At 54.4% G+C, this 18,134-nt stretch overlaps 4 protein-coding genes across 4 annotated transcripts; 2 read left to right on the plus strand and 2 right to left on the minus strand.

The window, feature by feature from the left end:
• Window positions 1-845: 845 nt before the first annotated feature.
• On the plus strand, window positions 846-5,142 carry MONBRDRAFT_23074 (uncharacterized protein; the record flags this gene model as incomplete). Its single annotated transcript, XM_001743086.1, has 14 exons — window positions 846-1,125; window positions 1,244-1,360; window positions 1,460-1,727; window positions 1,760-1,995; window positions 2,099-2,206; window positions 2,359-2,516; window positions 2,635-2,760; window positions 2,817-2,989; window positions 3,146-3,199; window positions 3,291-3,494; window positions 3,616-4,164; window positions 4,293-4,427; window positions 4,518-4,620; window positions 4,876-5,142. 14 exons carry the CDS (start codon window positions 846-848, stop codon window positions 5,140-5,142), a joined length of 2,778 nt encoding a protein of 925 aa, XP_001743138.1.
• Window positions 5,143-5,381: 239 nt separating this feature from the next.
• MONBRDRAFT_5942 (uncharacterized protein) lies at window positions 5,382-10,941 on the minus strand (the record flags this gene model as incomplete). The annotated part of the gene is made up of 19 exons (XM_001743419.1): window positions 5,382-5,568; window positions 5,652-5,776; window positions 5,908-6,024; window positions 6,123-6,247; window positions 6,379-6,621; window positions 6,799-6,910; window positions 7,228-7,368; window positions 7,475-7,582; window positions 7,745-8,032; window positions 8,147-8,416; window positions 8,790-9,146; window positions 9,273-9,375; window positions 9,459-9,731; window positions 9,825-9,895; window positions 9,986-10,058; window positions 10,145-10,280; window positions 10,400-10,561; window positions 10,690-10,768; window positions 10,870-10,941. 19 exons carry the CDS (start codon window positions 10,939-10,941, stop codon window positions 5,382-5,384), a joined length of 3,042 nt encoding a protein of 1,013 aa, XP_001743471.1.
• Window positions 10,942-11,797: 856 nt separating this feature from the next.
• On the plus strand, window positions 11,798-13,987 carry MONBRDRAFT_35973 (uncharacterized protein). Its single transcript, XM_001743087.1, has 5 exons — window positions 11,798-11,827; window positions 11,951-12,166; window positions 12,500-12,796; window positions 12,985-13,144; window positions 13,231-13,987. Exons 2-5 carry the CDS (start codon window positions 12,084-12,086, stop codon window positions 13,768-13,770), a joined length of 1,080 nt encoding a protein of 359 aa, XP_001743139.1. The 5' UTR covers window positions 11,798-11,827; window positions 11,951-12,083; the 3' UTR covers window positions 13,771-13,987.
• A 1,081-nt stretch (window positions 13,988-15,068) lies between these two features.
• On the minus strand, window positions 15,069-16,336 carry MONBRDRAFT_14615 (uncharacterized protein; the record flags this gene model as incomplete). The annotated part of the gene is made up of 6 exons (XM_001743420.1): window positions 15,069-15,200; window positions 15,300-15,425; window positions 15,545-15,762; window positions 15,856-15,923; window positions 16,040-16,122; window positions 16,232-16,336. Coding segments are annotated over 6 exons (732 nt in total), but the record flags the coding sequence as incomplete, so codon positions are not given.
• Between the last annotated feature and the right edge of the window lie 1,798 nt (window positions 16,337-18,134).

Below are 18,134 nucleotides of genomic sequence, written 5' to 3' on the forward strand. Positions count from 1 at the left end.
CCCCCCCCCCCCCCCCTCCCGCCTCGGCCAGCCTAACGACAACCGAGTGCCATGAGCGTGGCACATCGTACCCACCACCGTACGGTGGGGGCTGACATCAACCATGATGAGCTTCATGCCACCATGGATGCAGTCCTTCAGCGAGTCACTGCGGCACTCACCGAAGAATCCATGGTGAGTGAAAGGTTGCTAAACCCCTCAATTCCCCAACGATTTCACCCATTGCTTTGCTTCGTCGGGGGCTAGGTCAAGGCCAATCGCCCTGCCCAAGGCAGCGCTGAGCTCAAGGTTTGTTCCAGTCCCGTCCAGCCTCGCTGCCTTCGCCCGGTCCCCAGACCGGCCGATGCATGCTACCCTGAACCTCATTCATACACGCGCCCTGCTTCTTTTTCTCGCTTGCCCACAGGATCCGGCCACGGATGAGTTGGATTCAGATCGTGACTTGTTACGGCACTTCCATCGAGTAGCTACGCTGGCCACGAGTCATGCTGATGGACAAGCAAGCCATGCGCTCAGCGGTCTCTTTGCCAAGACCGAACAATTTCTCCTGTCACAATGGCCCAAGATATGTGAAGCGCCCGCCATCATTCGCAAGCTGCACGCCCCGCCTCCCGAGCACCTGCATCGCGAGGTACGCTGAGATAATTCATCTGGATTTGGCACTTGTTTGATGAGAACACCTCATGGTCGGCGGTATGCTATGGCGACCAGATTGCTCGACGGCTGCCGTGGACTTGCCTCGAGATTGCTGGCGTCATTCTCCAGCGTCTCGTATCCGATTACAGTGGGTTGCTGCTGCTAGCTTTTTTGTTTTTACTTGTCTGCCTCATCTTGAACCAACTGACATGGTCCCAATCCTCTGGGTCTTCTCTTTAGATGCCGCTGCCCGGCGTCAAATTTACTCGGCCTCTGATATCCTGGATCGACTGCAGGCCAAGCTGGATCTGGAGCTGCGGCGCGCTTTTCCCATGAAGATACTTTGCCAGAGGCTGGCCACGGAATTGATTGAGCATGGCAACGTTGCAGCCCGGCCCCTGCCCATTCGCCGACCACAGCATGCCTCTGTCTCCAATCGCCTCATGCCCTACGATATTGTTCAATGGGAACCCGTGGCCCAAATGTCAAGTAGGACCTGGACCTTTGAGGCCATTCTTTATCCGCTTGAGCTCGTTCCCATCGTCACTCACATTGCTTTTGTGCTTTCCTCGAAATTCCGTTCTTGATGTTTTCTCTTGCATCCCAGCCGCTGGCCGCAGTGAGACACAGCGGCGTGCCATGCAAGAGCTCAATGCAAGCATGCTGCACGTGCCTGTCGTGCCTGCTGTCCCCTCCTCACCCAACCTACCAGCTACACGTCGTAGTGCGTTCCTTCACACTCCCTCCCTTTGTCCCTTGCGCTCTCAACGCCAACACGCGACCGTCACCATTGCTACAATGTGTTTTCGCTTTGCATGTCCAGGCTCTGGCTACAAGCGCAGTCGCGTGCGCACGCGGCTCACACGACCCAAGGAGGTGGCGCGTGGTATTGTTGCGCGCACCCGCGAGACACTTTTGGAACGATTGGCGGGCAATCCGCATGCTGCCAGAGCCTTGTCCTCTGATAGTTTGGCTGCAGCCGGCGAGCCGGAGATGGCCACCCCGTTCCCCACCTCAGACCACGCCCTGCGTCGTGCTTTCTCTTTGGGGGACCTTCAGCCCGAGGCCAGCGAGTTGGCAAAAAATCTGCGGTATGCACTGTCTGTTGTGCACGTATTTGTAGAGCAGTACGCTCTTTGGTTCATCAGCGTTTGTTTCTGGCCACCTATGCTAGAGCCTCGAGTGGGCACGGGTCACCTCGACCGCATTCTGTTCATGGGTTTCGCGTTCTACCGGACGAGCCCCATAATCACCTTTATTCACAGCCCAACAACTACATGCCTTCAGCGGAGGAAGTCCGGACCATGGGTCCGCAGCGCCTCATTGCCAAAATCCAGGAAGAGCAGTCAGCCCAGTTTGGTACGAAAAACGCCTTTTCTCCTTCAGCAATCATTTGTGGGCAAAAGGCAGAAGGTCGACAGCTTGGACGCTGATAAAGCTCACCATCTCATCCCGTGCGCAGCTCTGCGTGCCAAAATGAAATCAACGAGAGAACACATGGCAGACATGGAGGCTGCTCATCTAGAGCTCATGCGCTACAGAAACAGTCAGCCACATGCCAACGAGGAGGGTACGTCAAATGCGATACAAAACGCCGTTCTTGCCCCCCTCCACCTTTCTCAGCAGACTCAACACAACAAGCGGAGCGGGGGGGGGGGCGGGGTTGGTTTGATTTGCCATTTTTTTCATCTCCATTGTTGGTGTGTCTTGTTTTCCTTCTAGGCTCGTTGGATCCCTTGCTCATGTCTACGCTTCGTGTCGAGCGCACCGAGTACACAAATCCGGCCAAACCGCCTAGCGTCTCGGCAGGGTCATTGGGAGGACAATATTTAAAGCACGATGTTCCACGTGGGGCTCATGTCCAAGCCTATATTCAACAAGTATGAACTCGGTGCTGTGTCCCGATTGTGTTGGGGCTCTGTCTCATTTTATTTCACTCAATCTCGCGGCGATGCCGGTCGTATTCCTTCACCCCCTCGTCTTGTACGTGCATCTCAGGGTAAATTGGATCAAGACTTGGACTTTCAGTACAGGAGCACCCACCCTCGGCTCTACGATCGTGAACCGGCGGAGCTGGTCACCATGCGGCCCATGCCGCCACTCTGGTCCCGCTACCAGCACGAGGTTTGTTAGCCAAGCCCCATGCTGGTTTGCTGATAGTTTCCATGCTCTCATTCAAGGCTCGCTGCGATTTGCGTGCTCCCCATTCTCAGCTTGCGCGCCACGACCTTGAACAACTGGATTCTTCCCTCATGAAAACAGCCGAGTTGCGCAAGGTTGTTGATAATTTGGCAGCGTTTCACGGCGTCGACAATCTGCTCGATGCTAAACTTAGTTCTGACCACACTCAAGGGTATGTCATTGACTGCGTAGCCCTCACCTTCATTGCACCGGTTCATCCTGGGACATCTTTTCTTCCCAATCCCTCGACCCGGCCCTGCGTTTGCCCCGGTCTGCACAGTTCCTCGTGACTCTTGCCTCTCATCTGTTGTGTGTACTGCACCCTTAGTGTGGTGCCTCTTGAGGAAAGCGCGGCACTCGAGGCCACTTTACAACCGTGGCGGTAGGTCATCTCATCGTGGATTGCCTGCTGTGACTTCACATCGGTCACATCGTTGTACGTCCTCATCCTGCCTGGGTGTGGCTTTACTTAGATCTGCAACAGCATGGAAGCAAATCAATACATCACTTGTGCCTGTGGCAACAGATTCGATTGCGCCTCCTCCTGTGGTGGCCACTGAGGGATCGACACCCAAGGTCGTGCGAACTTACGCCACTCGGCCCACCAAACCACTTCAAGAATCAACAGTGCCAGAAGTAGCCAAGGCGGCACGCGAATATCGCACCTGGGAGCGTTGGTACGGTTGCATGCTTATCGCATGGGTCAAAAGGAAGGCTGCTCGCTGGCGTGTTGAATTCTCAAGAAGCAATTCCTTTCTGTCTCAAATGCTCGGCTCCTGTATTGTGCTCGTGTGGCAGGTGGTCCACCCATTTTTCGCTCAAAGACTTTACCGAGTTTGCATCGGAGCAGCCACTTGACTTTTTGGACGTTGGATTGGGACTTCGGGTGCCGGACGATAGCGCCAATGTGGACGAGGAGGAGGAGGAAGTGGACGCACAGGCGCTGGCCGAGCTGGCCAAGGCTTCGGAAGAAGTGAGCCAGCGGCAGACCTCTTACCAGCGCGGGCAATGGAACGTCAATTCAGTTTTGGTCCGTACCTGCTCAGTCTTCGTGTGTGTGTGTGTGTGTGTGTGTGTGTGTGTGTGTGTGTGTGTGTGTGTGTGTGTGTGTGTGTGTGTGTGTGTGTGTGTGTTTGCTTTTGCTTTTTGCCGTTGCTGCCATGAATGCAATTGTTTGCTCCGCGAGTACAGTGACAACCGTCCATCTGAACTTCTCTCGGCACGCTTGCAGTTGGTCGGCCTGGGTGGCGAGGCAGCAGATGCAGCTGCCGCCAGTGTTTTGAAGGTGCAGGATCCAGCTGCCACAGAGGAGGCCATCGAAGCCGCCACACATGCTGCTCAGACAGAGTAGGTCGTGATGGGGTTGCCCCGCATGTTTGCGCTCGAAGCACGCGAAGCTTGCCTCTTAGCTAGCTTTGAGTGGGCGGATGCACAGTGAGAATTTGTTGTGACTCTCACACCGGTGTGTGGAGTAGGCGTGCAGAGGCTTACGCGCAGTTGACACAACGACTTGAGGACGTTTGGAAGTCACTTGAATTATCCAACAAGAAACAAATTGCGTTGGCCATCAAGTATTCCACCGGCCATTTCGAGCTCAACGCTAAGTCACGGTAGGGGATGCGTACTTCTAGGCTGCCAGGGATGTCCTCTAGATTTCACCACGGTTGCAAATGCATCGTGTTTTGAAGCGCCCATCATAGAGCTGTTACTTCTTCTATCCTGGACAATCTGACTGGGTTGCCGCTGTTGCTTCGCGTGGTTGAGCTGTGGGAGGCCGTAGCCAAGGCTATTCTCAAGCGTGAGGTCAGTCCAGGTCGAGTTGGCTCAACTGATATGCTGCGAGGGACTGGGCCAAAACTAACATGAATCGGCATCTCAGGAACGCCTGAAAGAGCTCGAGACTTTTGAGAATGCATGCGGGCCAAGCCAGCGCTTGACTGAGGTGAGCCTCGGGTTGATAATTAATCGAAGCTTGAAAGAAGGCAACGGGATGCTTGTCGGCTTGATTCATCGCTCGCAACACCACACTCATCCACCATGTGTCCACACATGTGACAGCTCCGAGGCAAGGAGCGCCTCAGCGAGGCGACGCAAAGGGCACGCTTGATGCGGCAATTGAACAAGGCGACGACGGCTGCGGAAGCACAAATCCGCGCTGTGGAGCGGCAGCTGAAGGAACAAGTGTGTTTTCGAGACCGTGTGTATCGTGACAAGATGAAGAGCGATGTACGCCAACTTTTACATTCGATTGAGCAAGGTGCACGAGCCGAGTCTGCCAGCAGCAATGGGTTAGGGCTACAGGCCATTTCACTGCAACCACATTGATGTGCTATCATAAGCATGCTTGCTGTTGGCGAAATAATCTTTGAACTGGTCCGGCGCGAGTGTGCGAGAAGTGAAAGAAAACAAATGGCGAAAGAAAGAAATTGAACAACGGTATCCTCAAGAAGGAAAAAACAAAAACAAAAAGAGAACTTAATTCACGCAGGCGGCGTCCCAGTGCTGGACTGGTAGGTGGCCCACGCAAAGCCTAGCGTGGCAAAGTGTTGACATGGTGAACCACTTTAAATGGAAGTGAGCAGAGACTGCACGTAGGCCTGGCGGGTAGGGTCGAGAGTGACCGGGTTGGCAAGGTGGGCACGCAGCAGGCCAGATCCAGCATCTGGGTTTTGGTTGTCCTTGTAAATGTAGCCCATGGCGCCATCCACCAGCGCATAGTTGTTGCCCTTGACCCAAGCAATACCAGCATCACTAGAAAGGTAGGTTGAAAGAAAGGGATGTGAGGAAAGGGCCGAGCTGGAGGAAAAGGGGAAACGCAAGAAACGAATGGATACCTGGCAACGGTGGCATGGTCGTTCGTGTGGGCGTTGTACCAAAGCTGAAGAGGGATGGTGCCATCCAGCTGCGCCGAGAACACCTGGCCGTTGTCGTAGCCACTCGTGGTATAACCTGCCGGGGGCTGTTTGGAAAAAGAAAAAAAAAAAAAAGAAAAAAAAAACCAAAAAAACAAAAAAAAAATAAATAAATAAAAAAACAGATCTGTCATTGTTGTGAACGCGCAAGTGCGAAACGGAGGTGAACAAGTCGTACAGTAGAGTTGGTGGTGACCAAGTTATCCTTCTTGGAGTCCTCGCGTTGGTTCCAATAGAGGTAAAGAGGAATGGTGCCAGGGATGCCGTTCTCGGGCAAGTAACCCTCGATGCGGAGCTGCAGGGTTAAGCCAGAACCGAGGTCAGATGCCCAGAACCAGCAGCAGGTGAACGCCAAGGACGCAAAGTTTCAGCATTGAAAACCTGCTCACTCACGCGGGTGTAATAGGTGTTGGATCCTTGGCACTGAAGCGACGTGCACAGGACAGAGTCGGACATGGATCGGTCGAAGAGGCTGTACGCGGCGTTGTCGGGCAGCGGCGAAGGATCCGGCTCGACCGCTGTGTGAGTATAACCCCACAGCAGAAACAACATGAAAAGAAGCAGGGCAGACATGAGTCAACAAACAGTGTCACGTCTCCTCCTGAGGAGCTACAAGATGGCACACACAATATTTTTGGCGCAAACGTACAGCCAGCAATCTCGTCCTGGCTTTCTTTCAAACGCAGCGCCACGTCATTAATAGCGGCGTGGAATTGCTTGATATTGGCCACCGCCAAATACTCGAGAGCATCGGCCGTTGACGCAAGGGACATGAGATGGCCACCGTTGGGATCGTTATTGCCTGGGGTGCTGCGGTCCTCGTCCAAGCAGCGCTTGCCCAGCTGTGCGTGCGAGAAGACGCCGCGCACACCCGACATCAGCTTGTCGTCGACTGTGAAGCACGAGTAGAAAGAGGGGCGCATGTGCGTGAGGACTTGCAGTACATGAAGTGAAGTATCCTTCGAGCAGAAAAACAAAACAAAAACAAAATGACCCCCCACCCCTCCTCCCTTCCAACGTGCGGATTGTGTCACGCGAGGGTTGTGCTTGATTTCCAGCACATGCGCACCTGCATCGAAGGACAACTTGATGGAAAAGGTGGACGAAGTCGACACGCCAGAGACACTGACGACGGCCGCCATCTTGACACCGTCATATGAATAGGTATTTGCGGCTTGGTACTGTTTAAGCGAGCATTGTGGTGAGATATCGGCAAAGGCATGGGCAGAAACAGCAACTACTAGCGTCTTGAACGAATCGGAGCAAGTTCTTCGGGACCCGACTTTGATCAACACTCACGCGGGAGGCACGCAAAAGGTGGCCTTGGCTCGTGGAGGCCGAAGTGATTGGGTTGCCATTGACCAGACGGAAGTTGAGATCACGCTGCGCATTATTGAGGAGGAAAGGGAAGGAAAGAGTTAGTTCAAACGGCCAGGTCACCAGCAAAAACTGACGTAAGTTTGGGTGTACGGCAAGCGCCAGAGCCAACGCAACATACCGTGGCGGGGAATTCCGGATATGATCCCTTGGAGGTGACTGTGATGATGATGCTGGTGGCATCAGGACGAACGTAGGACACGTTGGTCCAGACGTATTGGTTGTTGAGGTAGTTGGTGGTCTTACCATCGTCCTCGTACAACTGTCAAAATGCCAGCGGCAGAGCAGAGGAGCAAGCGTGAACGGAGCGGGAATGTGAACAGCAGTTGATGGTGCAGCGAGGGTTTGGCAGCAAGTGATGCACGCACCATTGTGGAGCCACTGCTGGTGCCAGGGTAAATCTCAAAATCAAGCGCGGTGTATTGGCGTTGAGCCACGCCAATGGTGTCGGTGGTGTCGAATGGGCGCAAGGGGATCTTAGTGCAAAAGCCCCGGCCAAGCCATTGGCAACAATCATGAGGGCCATGTGGGTACAGTCGTAAAAAGAAAAAAAATAAATAAAATAAAATAAAATAAAATAAAATAAAATAAAAGAAAGAAAGACAGACACGAGGCCCGGGGGACAAGACTTGACATACCACGGCGCCAGCCCGGACAAAGACTGGGACTTCGGAGAGATCGTACTTCTTGGTGTACTGGATGCTCTCGCTAAGAGCGATGAGCTTGCCAGTGGGAACCTCGAGCCAGGTACCCTTGGGCAGGAAAATGGTCTTTTCCGTCATTTGGTCATCCCCGGCCGGTGCCACGACAGGAGCAACAAGCATGTCGTCACCGAACATGTACTGGGAGAAGTTGCCATATTGATCCGATGCGTAAGCCAGCTCTTCTTCGGGAAAATCGTAGTACATAGGACGAATGATGGAAACCTGGAATAAATGCACCGAAGAATGACGGGGGTAAGACTGGTGTGAGAGCGGCGCGAAAACGAGAAGACAGAGCCCTGTAATAAACAGACGCGCACACAAGGGGACGAAACGTACGCCAGAGTCATAGGCTTGGCGCACGGCGGTGTAGATGTAAGGGATGAGGCGGCTGCGTGTCTGCAGAGTGTCGCGGTTGATCTCGGCGTACTTGATGGGCGCGTTCCAGGGGCGAACGACGCTGCAGGTGCCTGCATTGGCGCACGCACCCCCGGACATGCCACGCTCGTGGGAGCGGAGAATTGCGGAGAAGGAAGACCACTGGACCCAACGCACAAACATCTCGTAATCGTCCGATGGGCCTTCGGTATCATGGCTCCAGAAGCCGTACTGCATGTTAAAGAAAGACGAACAGGTTGCAATAGGTGAACGCCAAGGGTGCAAGCGGACCATCGTTCAAACAGTCATCAGAAAACAGCAAAAGTGGCACGGATCAGGAGGACGTACGCCAACGTTGGAGGCGGTGGCACTGAAATAAGGTTGATAGGCAAGGTTGTCCCACGAGAGAGCCGCCACATCACCCTAGTGCCCGAGGATTGAAGATTTTTGGCACCGAGAGACGGAACGCGATCAGCTGGAGAGCACACTACAACTGCCACATGGGAACGAGCGGGAGGAAGAGAGAAAAAAGCAACACAAAAAAAACAAACAAAACTCAAACAAAAGTGACGAAGCAAGACAAGCGCTCAGCGAGTGTACGTACGGAGAAGCCAACTTGGTAACGGTGGTTACCCATGCCACCCCAGCGAGCAAGGAGGAAGCCACGCAGATCCGTGTTCTGGCGCTTGGGGTCCGTCACGCGCATCTTGTCGATCCAGATGGTGGGGTTTTGCTTGCCACCGGCGGCACCACCTTGGGTGCCGCCCTGCTGCCAGTCGGGCCACCAGAAGTCAAAGGTGTCCATGTTGAACTGCTTAAGAACAATGTCTTCAAGGTTGTAAAAATACTCCTTGTCCAGGACAGAAAAGTCAATCTCGGTGGTGTTATCCACGTTAAGGCCCATTGCCTTGCACATGTTGACAAAGGAATCCTCCGTGTTGTGCACGCCATCATCATCGTGCTATTGACCAAGGCAGGCATGGGTGAGGACGCACGTCTGGGTTGGTAGCCAAGGAGAGGGGCGATGTTTTGGGCTTAATGAGCGTAGGCGTGTGGTGTGATGTTGGGCGGTCGATGCTTGCCCTACCAGGTTGGCCGCCAGATGCAGGCCTTGGTCATGCATCCAGCCAAAGGTGTCGTTGGGGAAGGGGTAGAGGTGCTTGTCGAAGGTGTAGCCACCCCAGTGGTACCTATGTTGAAATGCGGTGAGCTGATGGGGTGCGGGAAGCCTGGATGCATTGCACGGTTAAGCAACATGACTTATGCTTCGTACTTGCTATGGAAATTCATGTCAGTCACGTAGACATCCAGGGGCATGGCGTGCCAGCGGTACTCGTTGACGACCTTCTTGACGTCGAGGTTGTTGTAATCGAACCAGCGAGTGTACCAGACGCCACTGGCGTAGCGGGGCGTCATTGGGATGCGGCCGCCGACCTCGGTGAAATCAGCCAAGGCACCACGGTAATCATGGCCATGGGCAAAGAGATAGGTATCAATGTCATTGTGGTTCACGCTATCCCACCACTCGGCGCCGGTGGTCAAGCACCTGCAAAGAAAGGTGAGACAAGAAGTATCCCGTTAAATGAGCGGGGTGCACAAACGAGCGGACAGAGCTGCTCCTTAGGTTTACACAACGCACCAGTTAGTGTCGTCCTCCAGTGCGGCCCAGCCATCACGCGACACGACAGCCCACTCGCAGTGAAGGCTCTCCTGTTAGGCCCGGGACAGCGGTCAAGGCGGTCAGGCTAATTTGTCATGGGAAAAAAATTGGCAAACAGGGCGTTTGGATGTGGCACGTACGTCGTGAACGTTGATGTTGGCATTTTCGGTGCAGTTGAGCGAGGTAACACCGAGGAGATCCAGAGACTTGATCCTAGCGGGCGCGGGCGAGTAAAGATGGGTGAGTCAGGCCTTGCTCAGACCCAAGGGTGGTGTAGAACAAACCGTCTGGTGACTTACGTGCCCAAGAGGTTGCCATGATTAGGGGCACCGTAGTACCAGCCCTTGAAGGCACTGGAGCTGTTTGAGGCCGGCTTCACCGAGAGCGTTGAGGCCGAGAAGTTTTGGCCCACCGTGTAGCTGAGGATGACCTCCGCTGTGTGCACGGTCACATGAGTGGCGAGTGACAACGCGCGAGGCAAGGATGGAGGGGCTCTTGTCAGGATGTCAAGACGGAGCGAGCGGCAGGCGCGAGGCGGAGGCGTCAAACCGTACCAGTGGTGATGGTGAGGACACCGTTGGCAGTGCTGGTCGTAAAGGCGGGGACGGAGAGGTTACGCTGGACAATGGCCAAGGTGGGGCGATCCTCAAACTTGGCGTCATTGCTGTACTCCATGCGAATCAGGCGAGGGGTCAAGACGGTGAAGCGAGCCTGGCCTAAGGTAGCAAATTAACAACATGGTGCAGGGCAAGGGTGAGTTGAGGGGTTGAGGGTTGTAGCACGGCAGGGGGGCTGTCCTTGTGTTTGCTTAAGCTTCTCAAGCGTCTCGAGCCAGACAACAAACCAGAGACGACCACGGCCCGTTTATCCGCGACGGGGTTGTAGTTGTGCAGCTCGTATGAGCTGGGGCCGTTGAAGTTGGCCTGGGTGCAAGGGTCGGGGGCGTGAGGGATGCGGCAAAGCGACCAATCTTGCAAAACGAGCAGAAATTGTTTGTGCTAAGCGGCCAAGAGAATTGACGCACCTGAAACTTGTGGTGCGAATTGGCAGCCACAAGCGCCAGGATGGCCAGAAGGGCCACGACAGCGCGGTGCATGTTACCGGTCCAGTCCAGCCCTGATGTTGCAAGTTCAAACGGAAGCCAAAGCGTTCATAAGATGTACGCGTGCGTGTGCAGCCGGCTCGATGCCGCTTCGCCAATGACCAATCTAGAGGTCAACGACCCTGATTCCATACCCCCCTTCCCCAGCCAGGGAGAACCCAGAACGTCATCCCTTTCAGCCATCCAGCGCCGCCCCAGTGAGCAATGACCCTCCCCGCTCGCTCGCTCGCTCGCATGACCCCCTTTGCGACATATTCCAAAAAAACCTGGAGAGCTGCACAGTGCGAGAAAGAAAAAAAAATAAAACAGTGAAACACAACAACACACCACACAACAACACACACACACACGTTGTTCTCCTTCGTTTGCAATCGAAGATTTGTATCTATCACACATGTGTGTGTATGTGTGTGTTTTGCAGTGAGTGAACAAGAGAAAGAACCGCAAGAGAAACAAAAAGATGACATTTTCCTCCAAGAACGCCAGTAAGCTAACGTGCCTTGATTATGACTGTATTGATGTTTGCAAACTGTTTGTTTTGATGCAAAGAGTATTGTCAGATAAAAACGATGTACATTAAGTAGCGTGATGGCTCGGGATTGTCAGCAGTTTTTCTTTTTGACTCGGTGTGAACGTGACGCCGACGGGTCGGCGCTGATGCTGGCGTCGATGCCAGGCCCGAGTTGTGATGATGGCAGCGAGGCTAAGGGGGAGGGCGGGGCGAGGTCTTGAACGGTGGTGCAGAAGGAAATAGGGCGTGGATTCTTGGAGCATATGGCTTAAATGTGTGCTGACGGGCGGGGGCTGGTTGACCGATTGATGCGCCCTCTTTTCGTAGGTGTCCTTCCGCCTATCCAGCTGTCCCACTTGACCGCACGCGGTATGTCGGGGGGCTTCAACGGTATCGGGGAGCTTGGATGGTGTGGCGGCGATGCACGTGTAGGTGGCTGCAATGGCTGTCGCTCATGTCCCTCACCCTGGCCTTTTCCTCCTTGCAACATAGCCTCCAGCCTTTCTTCTTCAACTCGCGAGCCACGGCACACGTATATCCGGGCTCATTTCCGGCTCGGCAAGTCATTTCCGTCAGCTGGTGGCGGTGAGCGCCTGGCCCCGAGCTCTACCGTTGCAACGTCACCATGGCCGACTACGAGGCCTCTTCACCGGTGCATCACAATCACAACAGCATCAACAACAACAACTCTCGAACCCCGTTGCTTGCGTTCGTTGCGTTGCCAGCCCCACCGTGCCTCGCCCATTGCGCCTCGCACACCCGCTCTGTGACAGCCTTGACCTCTGTGATGTGATGTGCAACCTCTGACGATATGCATGCAGGCCTGGTCAAGGCGGCAAGGACTGGCGACCCCAGGTCCACGAAACCTGCCCCACCTGCATGGGAAAAGGCAAAATTCAGCGGGGTAGGCCTTTTGCAACATTGCATGTATCACACAGGGGGTTTGCCCCTCCCTTTTTTTTTGCCATCGCGCCTGGTTCAAGAAATTCACCATGATGTTCCATGACATGCATCCAATGCATCCACCTTTTTCTCTCGCAGATGCCATGAAGCACTCCGAGTTGGTCGCGCTCATTCCCGTGGGCGACAAGCGCCTCAAACCTCGCCGCACGTACGATCTCTTTTTCACCAACGCCTGACACCTCCAAGTGTGCACGTCTCGAATACAAGTTGCTACACGACTCATGCCGTGCGTGCTGGCTGTCGTGCTTGTTCCGGACTTTGTGCCGGCTTGTGCAATGATCACAGGAAGCTAATCATTGCGAGCACCACGCTCTTGACGGCGCTGATTATCGGCATGACCATGTTCTTCCTGTACCCACGCACCGTCGGCATGCGGTGGGTGCTTGCTCCTCGCCCAATTGCCGATTCCAAACTACTGGCTGTGGTTCAAACTTCAAGCTCGGATCCTGCTGGGCTTGTGAAAAAAAAACAAAACAAAACCAAAAAACAAAACAAGAAAAAAACCGAAAAAACGAAAAAAAGTTGTTGGTGCTCGCTGGCTCATGTACCTGTCCGTGGCGCAGTGTTACGGGTGGCACGGCAAACAATTTGACCGTCGTGTGTTTGGACAACCACACCATCGACTATTTCAACATGACGATTGAATGGGACCTCATCGCCGAAAACCAAAACTACCTTGCCGTCTCCTTGAGCCAAGGCTACTTGAGCATGAAAACAGCACACGTGCGCACCAGTCTTGCCCATCTGCGCACAAACCTCGCAGCTCTCAACGCTCGAATTAAACCCTGGTCTTTGCTTGCTTTCAACAGGACGAATCCATGGGTAACATGACCGTCAGCTTTGACGCCATGCCCCACCGAAAGAAGAATTCAGTCAAGCTCGTGGTCAATGCCACCATTGGCGGTGCAGATGCTGTGAAGGTATTCGAACCGAGCTGCGTGTCGGCGACCTCGCGACCTTACAATCGCTTTGCAGTCCAGTTTATGCTCAACGTCACAGCCAAGCTCTTGGACTTTCACGAGTCCATCACCGTGGACACGATCATCTTGGTCGGTTGTCCCATCACTCAAGCTCCACTGGGTCCTGCTAGCACCCTTCCGCTCAACACCACAACAGTGGCACCCACCACAAGCACCAACACCGACACCAACGTCACCTCAACACCCAGCACGACCCCCCACTGGTGGCGTCGGGAAGCTCATTTGACCACGCCCGAGCCCATGGCTGCTGAGCAGGACGAAGCCGTGACCTACGCCGTGGTGTTGGCACAAACCCTCCCTCAAGTCGGCCACAGCTCTGCGGACATGTGGTTCTTTGATACAGATCAGGCCCCGTGCTTGGAACTCTAGATCTATTTTAGTTTTGTATCTGGGCGTGAGCGGCACTGAGAGTTGCCTCAGTGGGCCTGAGGCCCGCACGCTCGCCTGAGGCCTTGTGTGCATGTGTGCATGTGATCTGGGTAACAACTTGCACCGCTCAACTCTCTCTACCTCCTCCGGCTGGTCTCCTTTGCATCTCGAGGAGAAATGTCACCACCAGCAAACAGCAAATTGATGTTGATATGTTATACAGATGAAGACGACAACGGGTGAAATGTGTCAGTCAATTAGCTTGGACGTCCATAAACTCCCGAGGCGTTCGAGAGCTCTTGACCCCATTTACTCGCCCGAAAACATCTCGTCCAGACTGGTCTGATATTGCAAATTGCGGATCTGCTCTTCGATATCCGCCAAAGCGGCCTGCGTCTGTTGGAGCGAAAGTGGCAATCAGGGTCCATCGCGATGTGAGTGGTGCGCTTCAATAGCCAAACAAGTGAGATCGCCTGTCATCGTTTGGCTCTGGGCCGCACCTGTGAGTCAATCTGCGTGGCTCCTGCGATGCGCTGCATGAGTTGCTCTCGATCATGCTCCAGTTGCCCGAGACGTGCGACGCTGTTGTCGTTCTCCTGCATTAAGCTTTCCCATCTGACAAAGTTGGCGGAGCAGCGGTGAAAAGATTGCGAGGCGAGCCTCATCAACGCGCACACCAAGGAATATGCACTATAGTGCAGACTCTTACAGAGGATCCAACTCAACCGAGTCCAGGTCCAGCTGCAGGTTTTGCAAGCCTATCAAACAAGAGAAAGGCAGGGAGTGAGAATAGGAGGAGAAAAAAAAAAAGCCAAGACAGCAAGGTTTTGGGCGGCGGTCGGGTGCAGATGAAATAGAGCGAGCATGCACGTGGAATGACACAAACCTGCTGCAGCACCAGCTGCCTGATCCTCGGTTCCAGTGCCAGACATCATATCAGAAAGGCCATCAAGGTCACCCAAGGGCTCAACCTCGAGCTGAGGCCCGGGTCCGCCAACCACTGCATCAGAGGCCATGTTTATGAGCAGAGATCATCTGAAGACAAAGCCAGCATTGAGCAGCCGCCTTGGACAAACTGGTACCTGGCGTTCGTAGCTCAAGATCTGCAATGTCGTTTTCTTGGTCATCCGAATTGATTTCCTGCTTGTCATTCAGTCACGCAGCCAGCCGTGAGATGTGCCGGTCAACATTCTTAGCATACAGGACAATCGTCGCGTATTCGAGCTCAAAGGGAAAACGACTCGGTTTGTAACATGCGAACTGTGTGGCCAACAGTGAAGGCAGAGTTGAGCGTCAGACTAGGTACGTACGGCAGCAAAGCAGGCTTGCCACTCGGGTAGCGTGAAGGGGCGAGATTCAAAGCTGCGGTCTATCGGTGTGCGGGTTGGCTCATCTTGGGGATCATGATAGCTGGCAAAGTAGGGGTGTGTCTACGGGGGCGCAGTCGTGAGCCTAAAGGCTTGGTGGTGGTGGTGGTGGTGGTGGTCCTAGCAAGTGCAAGTGCAGGCAGGGCGTGGGCGAGGACAGACCAGGGCGGTTGGGGCTGAGAGCCGCACAAAAGGATCAAAGCTGAGCAGGCCGTTGAGCAGTGACTTGGCATGCATGTCCCCACACGCCTCAAAGTAGGACCAGATGGTTGAGGTTTGGCCTTCCAGCTCTTTCACCTAAACAAAAGGCGACCCAAACGTGACGGTGAGCACCGGCTGCCGGTGTCGAGTCGCCATAGCTTGACCGTCATGGCTGGGGTGACAGCCTTGACACAGAATGGGCTGACCTTGGACTCGATAAACATGCGAAGGGTGGCGTCTGAAATGGTGTGGAGGACCGACGGGGGCGGTGGTCCCAGCACTTTGATGATGCTGACCAGGTGATCAACGTGTGAGTCTGCCGGGAAGAGGGCGTAGCAGGGAAACTCGTTGCCGTTGTCGTCGCGAAAGGTTTTGGTGACGTTGCCTTGAATGCAGTTCAAGATTTCGCCCAAAATGCAACCAGCTGTGGACATTCATATCCCTAATGTGAGGGGAAACAGGCAAGAACATCTGGTCGATGCAATTTTGAGGCTGAATAGATTGCGCTCTTGCGTACCACTCCACATGTCGAGGGCAGTTGAGTAGGCTTGCCAAGTGAAGAGGACTTCGGGCGCTCGATAGTACCTAGCCGAGCGATTTGTGCCATGGTGCCAGGCGTGAGTACGCGGGTGACTGGGCTACTGGCGCGCCCGCATGTTGATCCGTTTTCTTCAATGGGGCCCGTGCGTGAAAATTCAAACCGGGTTGTGACGTAGCCTGTCTTTTGGCCGTTGGGCTCCATGGGGCGGGCCAGGTTGAAGTTGGTGATCTTGGCCGTCAAGTTCTATCAAAATCCAGCAATGAGTACCCAACGTGGCGACGAAAGAAAACAAGAATTGGAGATCAAAAAAAGGAGGCAGGGCGGGGCTTTGCGCGTGACGGGCTGGGCATACCGTGTCGAGAATGATGTTGCTGGGCGTGATATCACGGTGAATGACACCGGCAGAGTGAATGTATTTGAGACCACGCAGGACGCCGTACATGATGTAGCTCACGTGTGCGGGGTCCCAGTTCCATCGGGGCGTGAGCAGCCGCGCCAACTCCGTGTCCTTTAAGAAGCGGGCCCAGGGCGATCCCGGGGACACATGAGCGGCGTGGGGCACGCATCAAGCAGAAAAGGCAGGGATGGGGTGAATGCAGACCTCTTGTTGGGTCACGAGGTAGAGGTCTCCTTGTGGTGAGGCAAAGAGGTCAATTAGCAAGACCACATTTTCGTGTTTGAGCTGCACGTCAGATCAAGCAGGAGGATGAGCAAGCCATGAAGGACAAAGCGCACCACGAGCTGAGCTTGGGTCGGAATGGGCTTTGGCGGCGGGGCGGACCTTTTTGAGCAAGATCAATTCGCGATAGACTTGCAGGGCGCTGAACTCGTCTTTGAAGACGTATTCTTTGGCATAGCGCTTGATGGTGGCGGTCTGTGGAATGGCGGATAGGCGCGAGCGCAGCAGGACAGCGGTGAATTCTTAGGATGGCAAGTCAAAGAGAGGGGCATGGGCGTAACGGCTGTACATTGCGTTCGCGGCGATTGATAAAGAAAGAGCCAACTCGAGGCACATCAGGCTTGATGGTGGCATTAGCCAGTTGTCTGCACAGGTGAAATGTGAGGCCATGTTAGCGCAGGAGCCAGCACAAGGCCCGATAACAAAGGGGTGGCGCTGAGGGAGAAAGAGAGCGCGCGCGCCCGACGAGGCGTCGCTTGGACATACACAAGGGAGGAGGAGGGAAGCACGGTGTGAACGTGGTAGCATTGGGGGAGATGAAACCCGTTGGGCCATTCCAAAAAGGTTTCCAGATCGGAGGAGCTCATGGCATCGATGATGCCAAGAGCAGGACAACCGGCCGCTCTCTCTAGTGGGGCCTTGGAAAGGCAATGAAATCGAGGTATCGGGCTGCAAAGCAGGCTAATGCCAATCGCAAATCGATCGGCTTGCGACTGGCTTGACTCGACTTGCTCAGTGCTGGGTCTTTGGTAATCGACGTCCGCCTCGTTTTCTCAAGCCTCAACCAAGCTCTTTTCCCTCCAGCGGCCCGCACCGCTCCGAGAAGCGCGAGAAGCGCGAGAAGCGTGAGAAGCGCGCGAGAGACGAGAGACAGAGAGAGGGAGAGAGAGAGAGAGCGCGCGGGAGACAGCGAGCAGAAAAAGAAACAACAACCAGTGTCAAGTCCAATTTAAAATAACAAAACATGATTTTAAAAATACAAGGACTTCACATGGTAACGCTACGTATGCTCGAAGGCATGAATTTTCTGACATCACGACCTGAGCAAAGGACTTGACGCTTGCCTTGAAATTATGACCACACATCTCAATTCTTGGAGAAAGCAATGGAGCCATGGAGCGATGGATGGAGCAAGCGCAAGAGCCGGCAGGGACGCGGGCAGGGGGGATTGGCTGATCTGGAGAGGAGAGGGAAGAGGCAGTGCCGTGCACTGCGCCTGGCACTGCGCCTGGTTGAAGCAACAGCCAAGGATAAACAAGCGAATAGGGTGGGCAAGACGTTTTGGCCTGTCAGAGCAATGACTCTCATAGTAACATGTCCGTGGCGACCATCCAAAAAGGGCAGCAGGCAGACTTGGCGTAAACCAGAATTCTACCCAAACGAGATGCTACAGATGCTCCAAAAATTGGAGATTGCTGAGCCGTCATCCGCCCTGACGTTCTTGACGGGAGCCGCCGCCATGTCTCAGGGCTCCAGCCTCAGCAGCGGGCGCACACAGTCACGTGTTGTAACACACTTGTGCTGGATTGCGTATGGAGACGTTCTGTCTACTTGACCATGCAGTCATTAGGAAATT

This window comes from Monosiga brevicollis, genomic scaffold (genome assembly GCF_000002865.3).
Source record: "Monosiga brevicollis MX1 MONBRscaffold_3 genomic scaffold, whole genome shotgun sequence".
NCBI classification, from domain to species: Eukaryota; class Choanoflagellata; order Craspedida; family Salpingoecidae; genus Monosiga; species Monosiga brevicollis.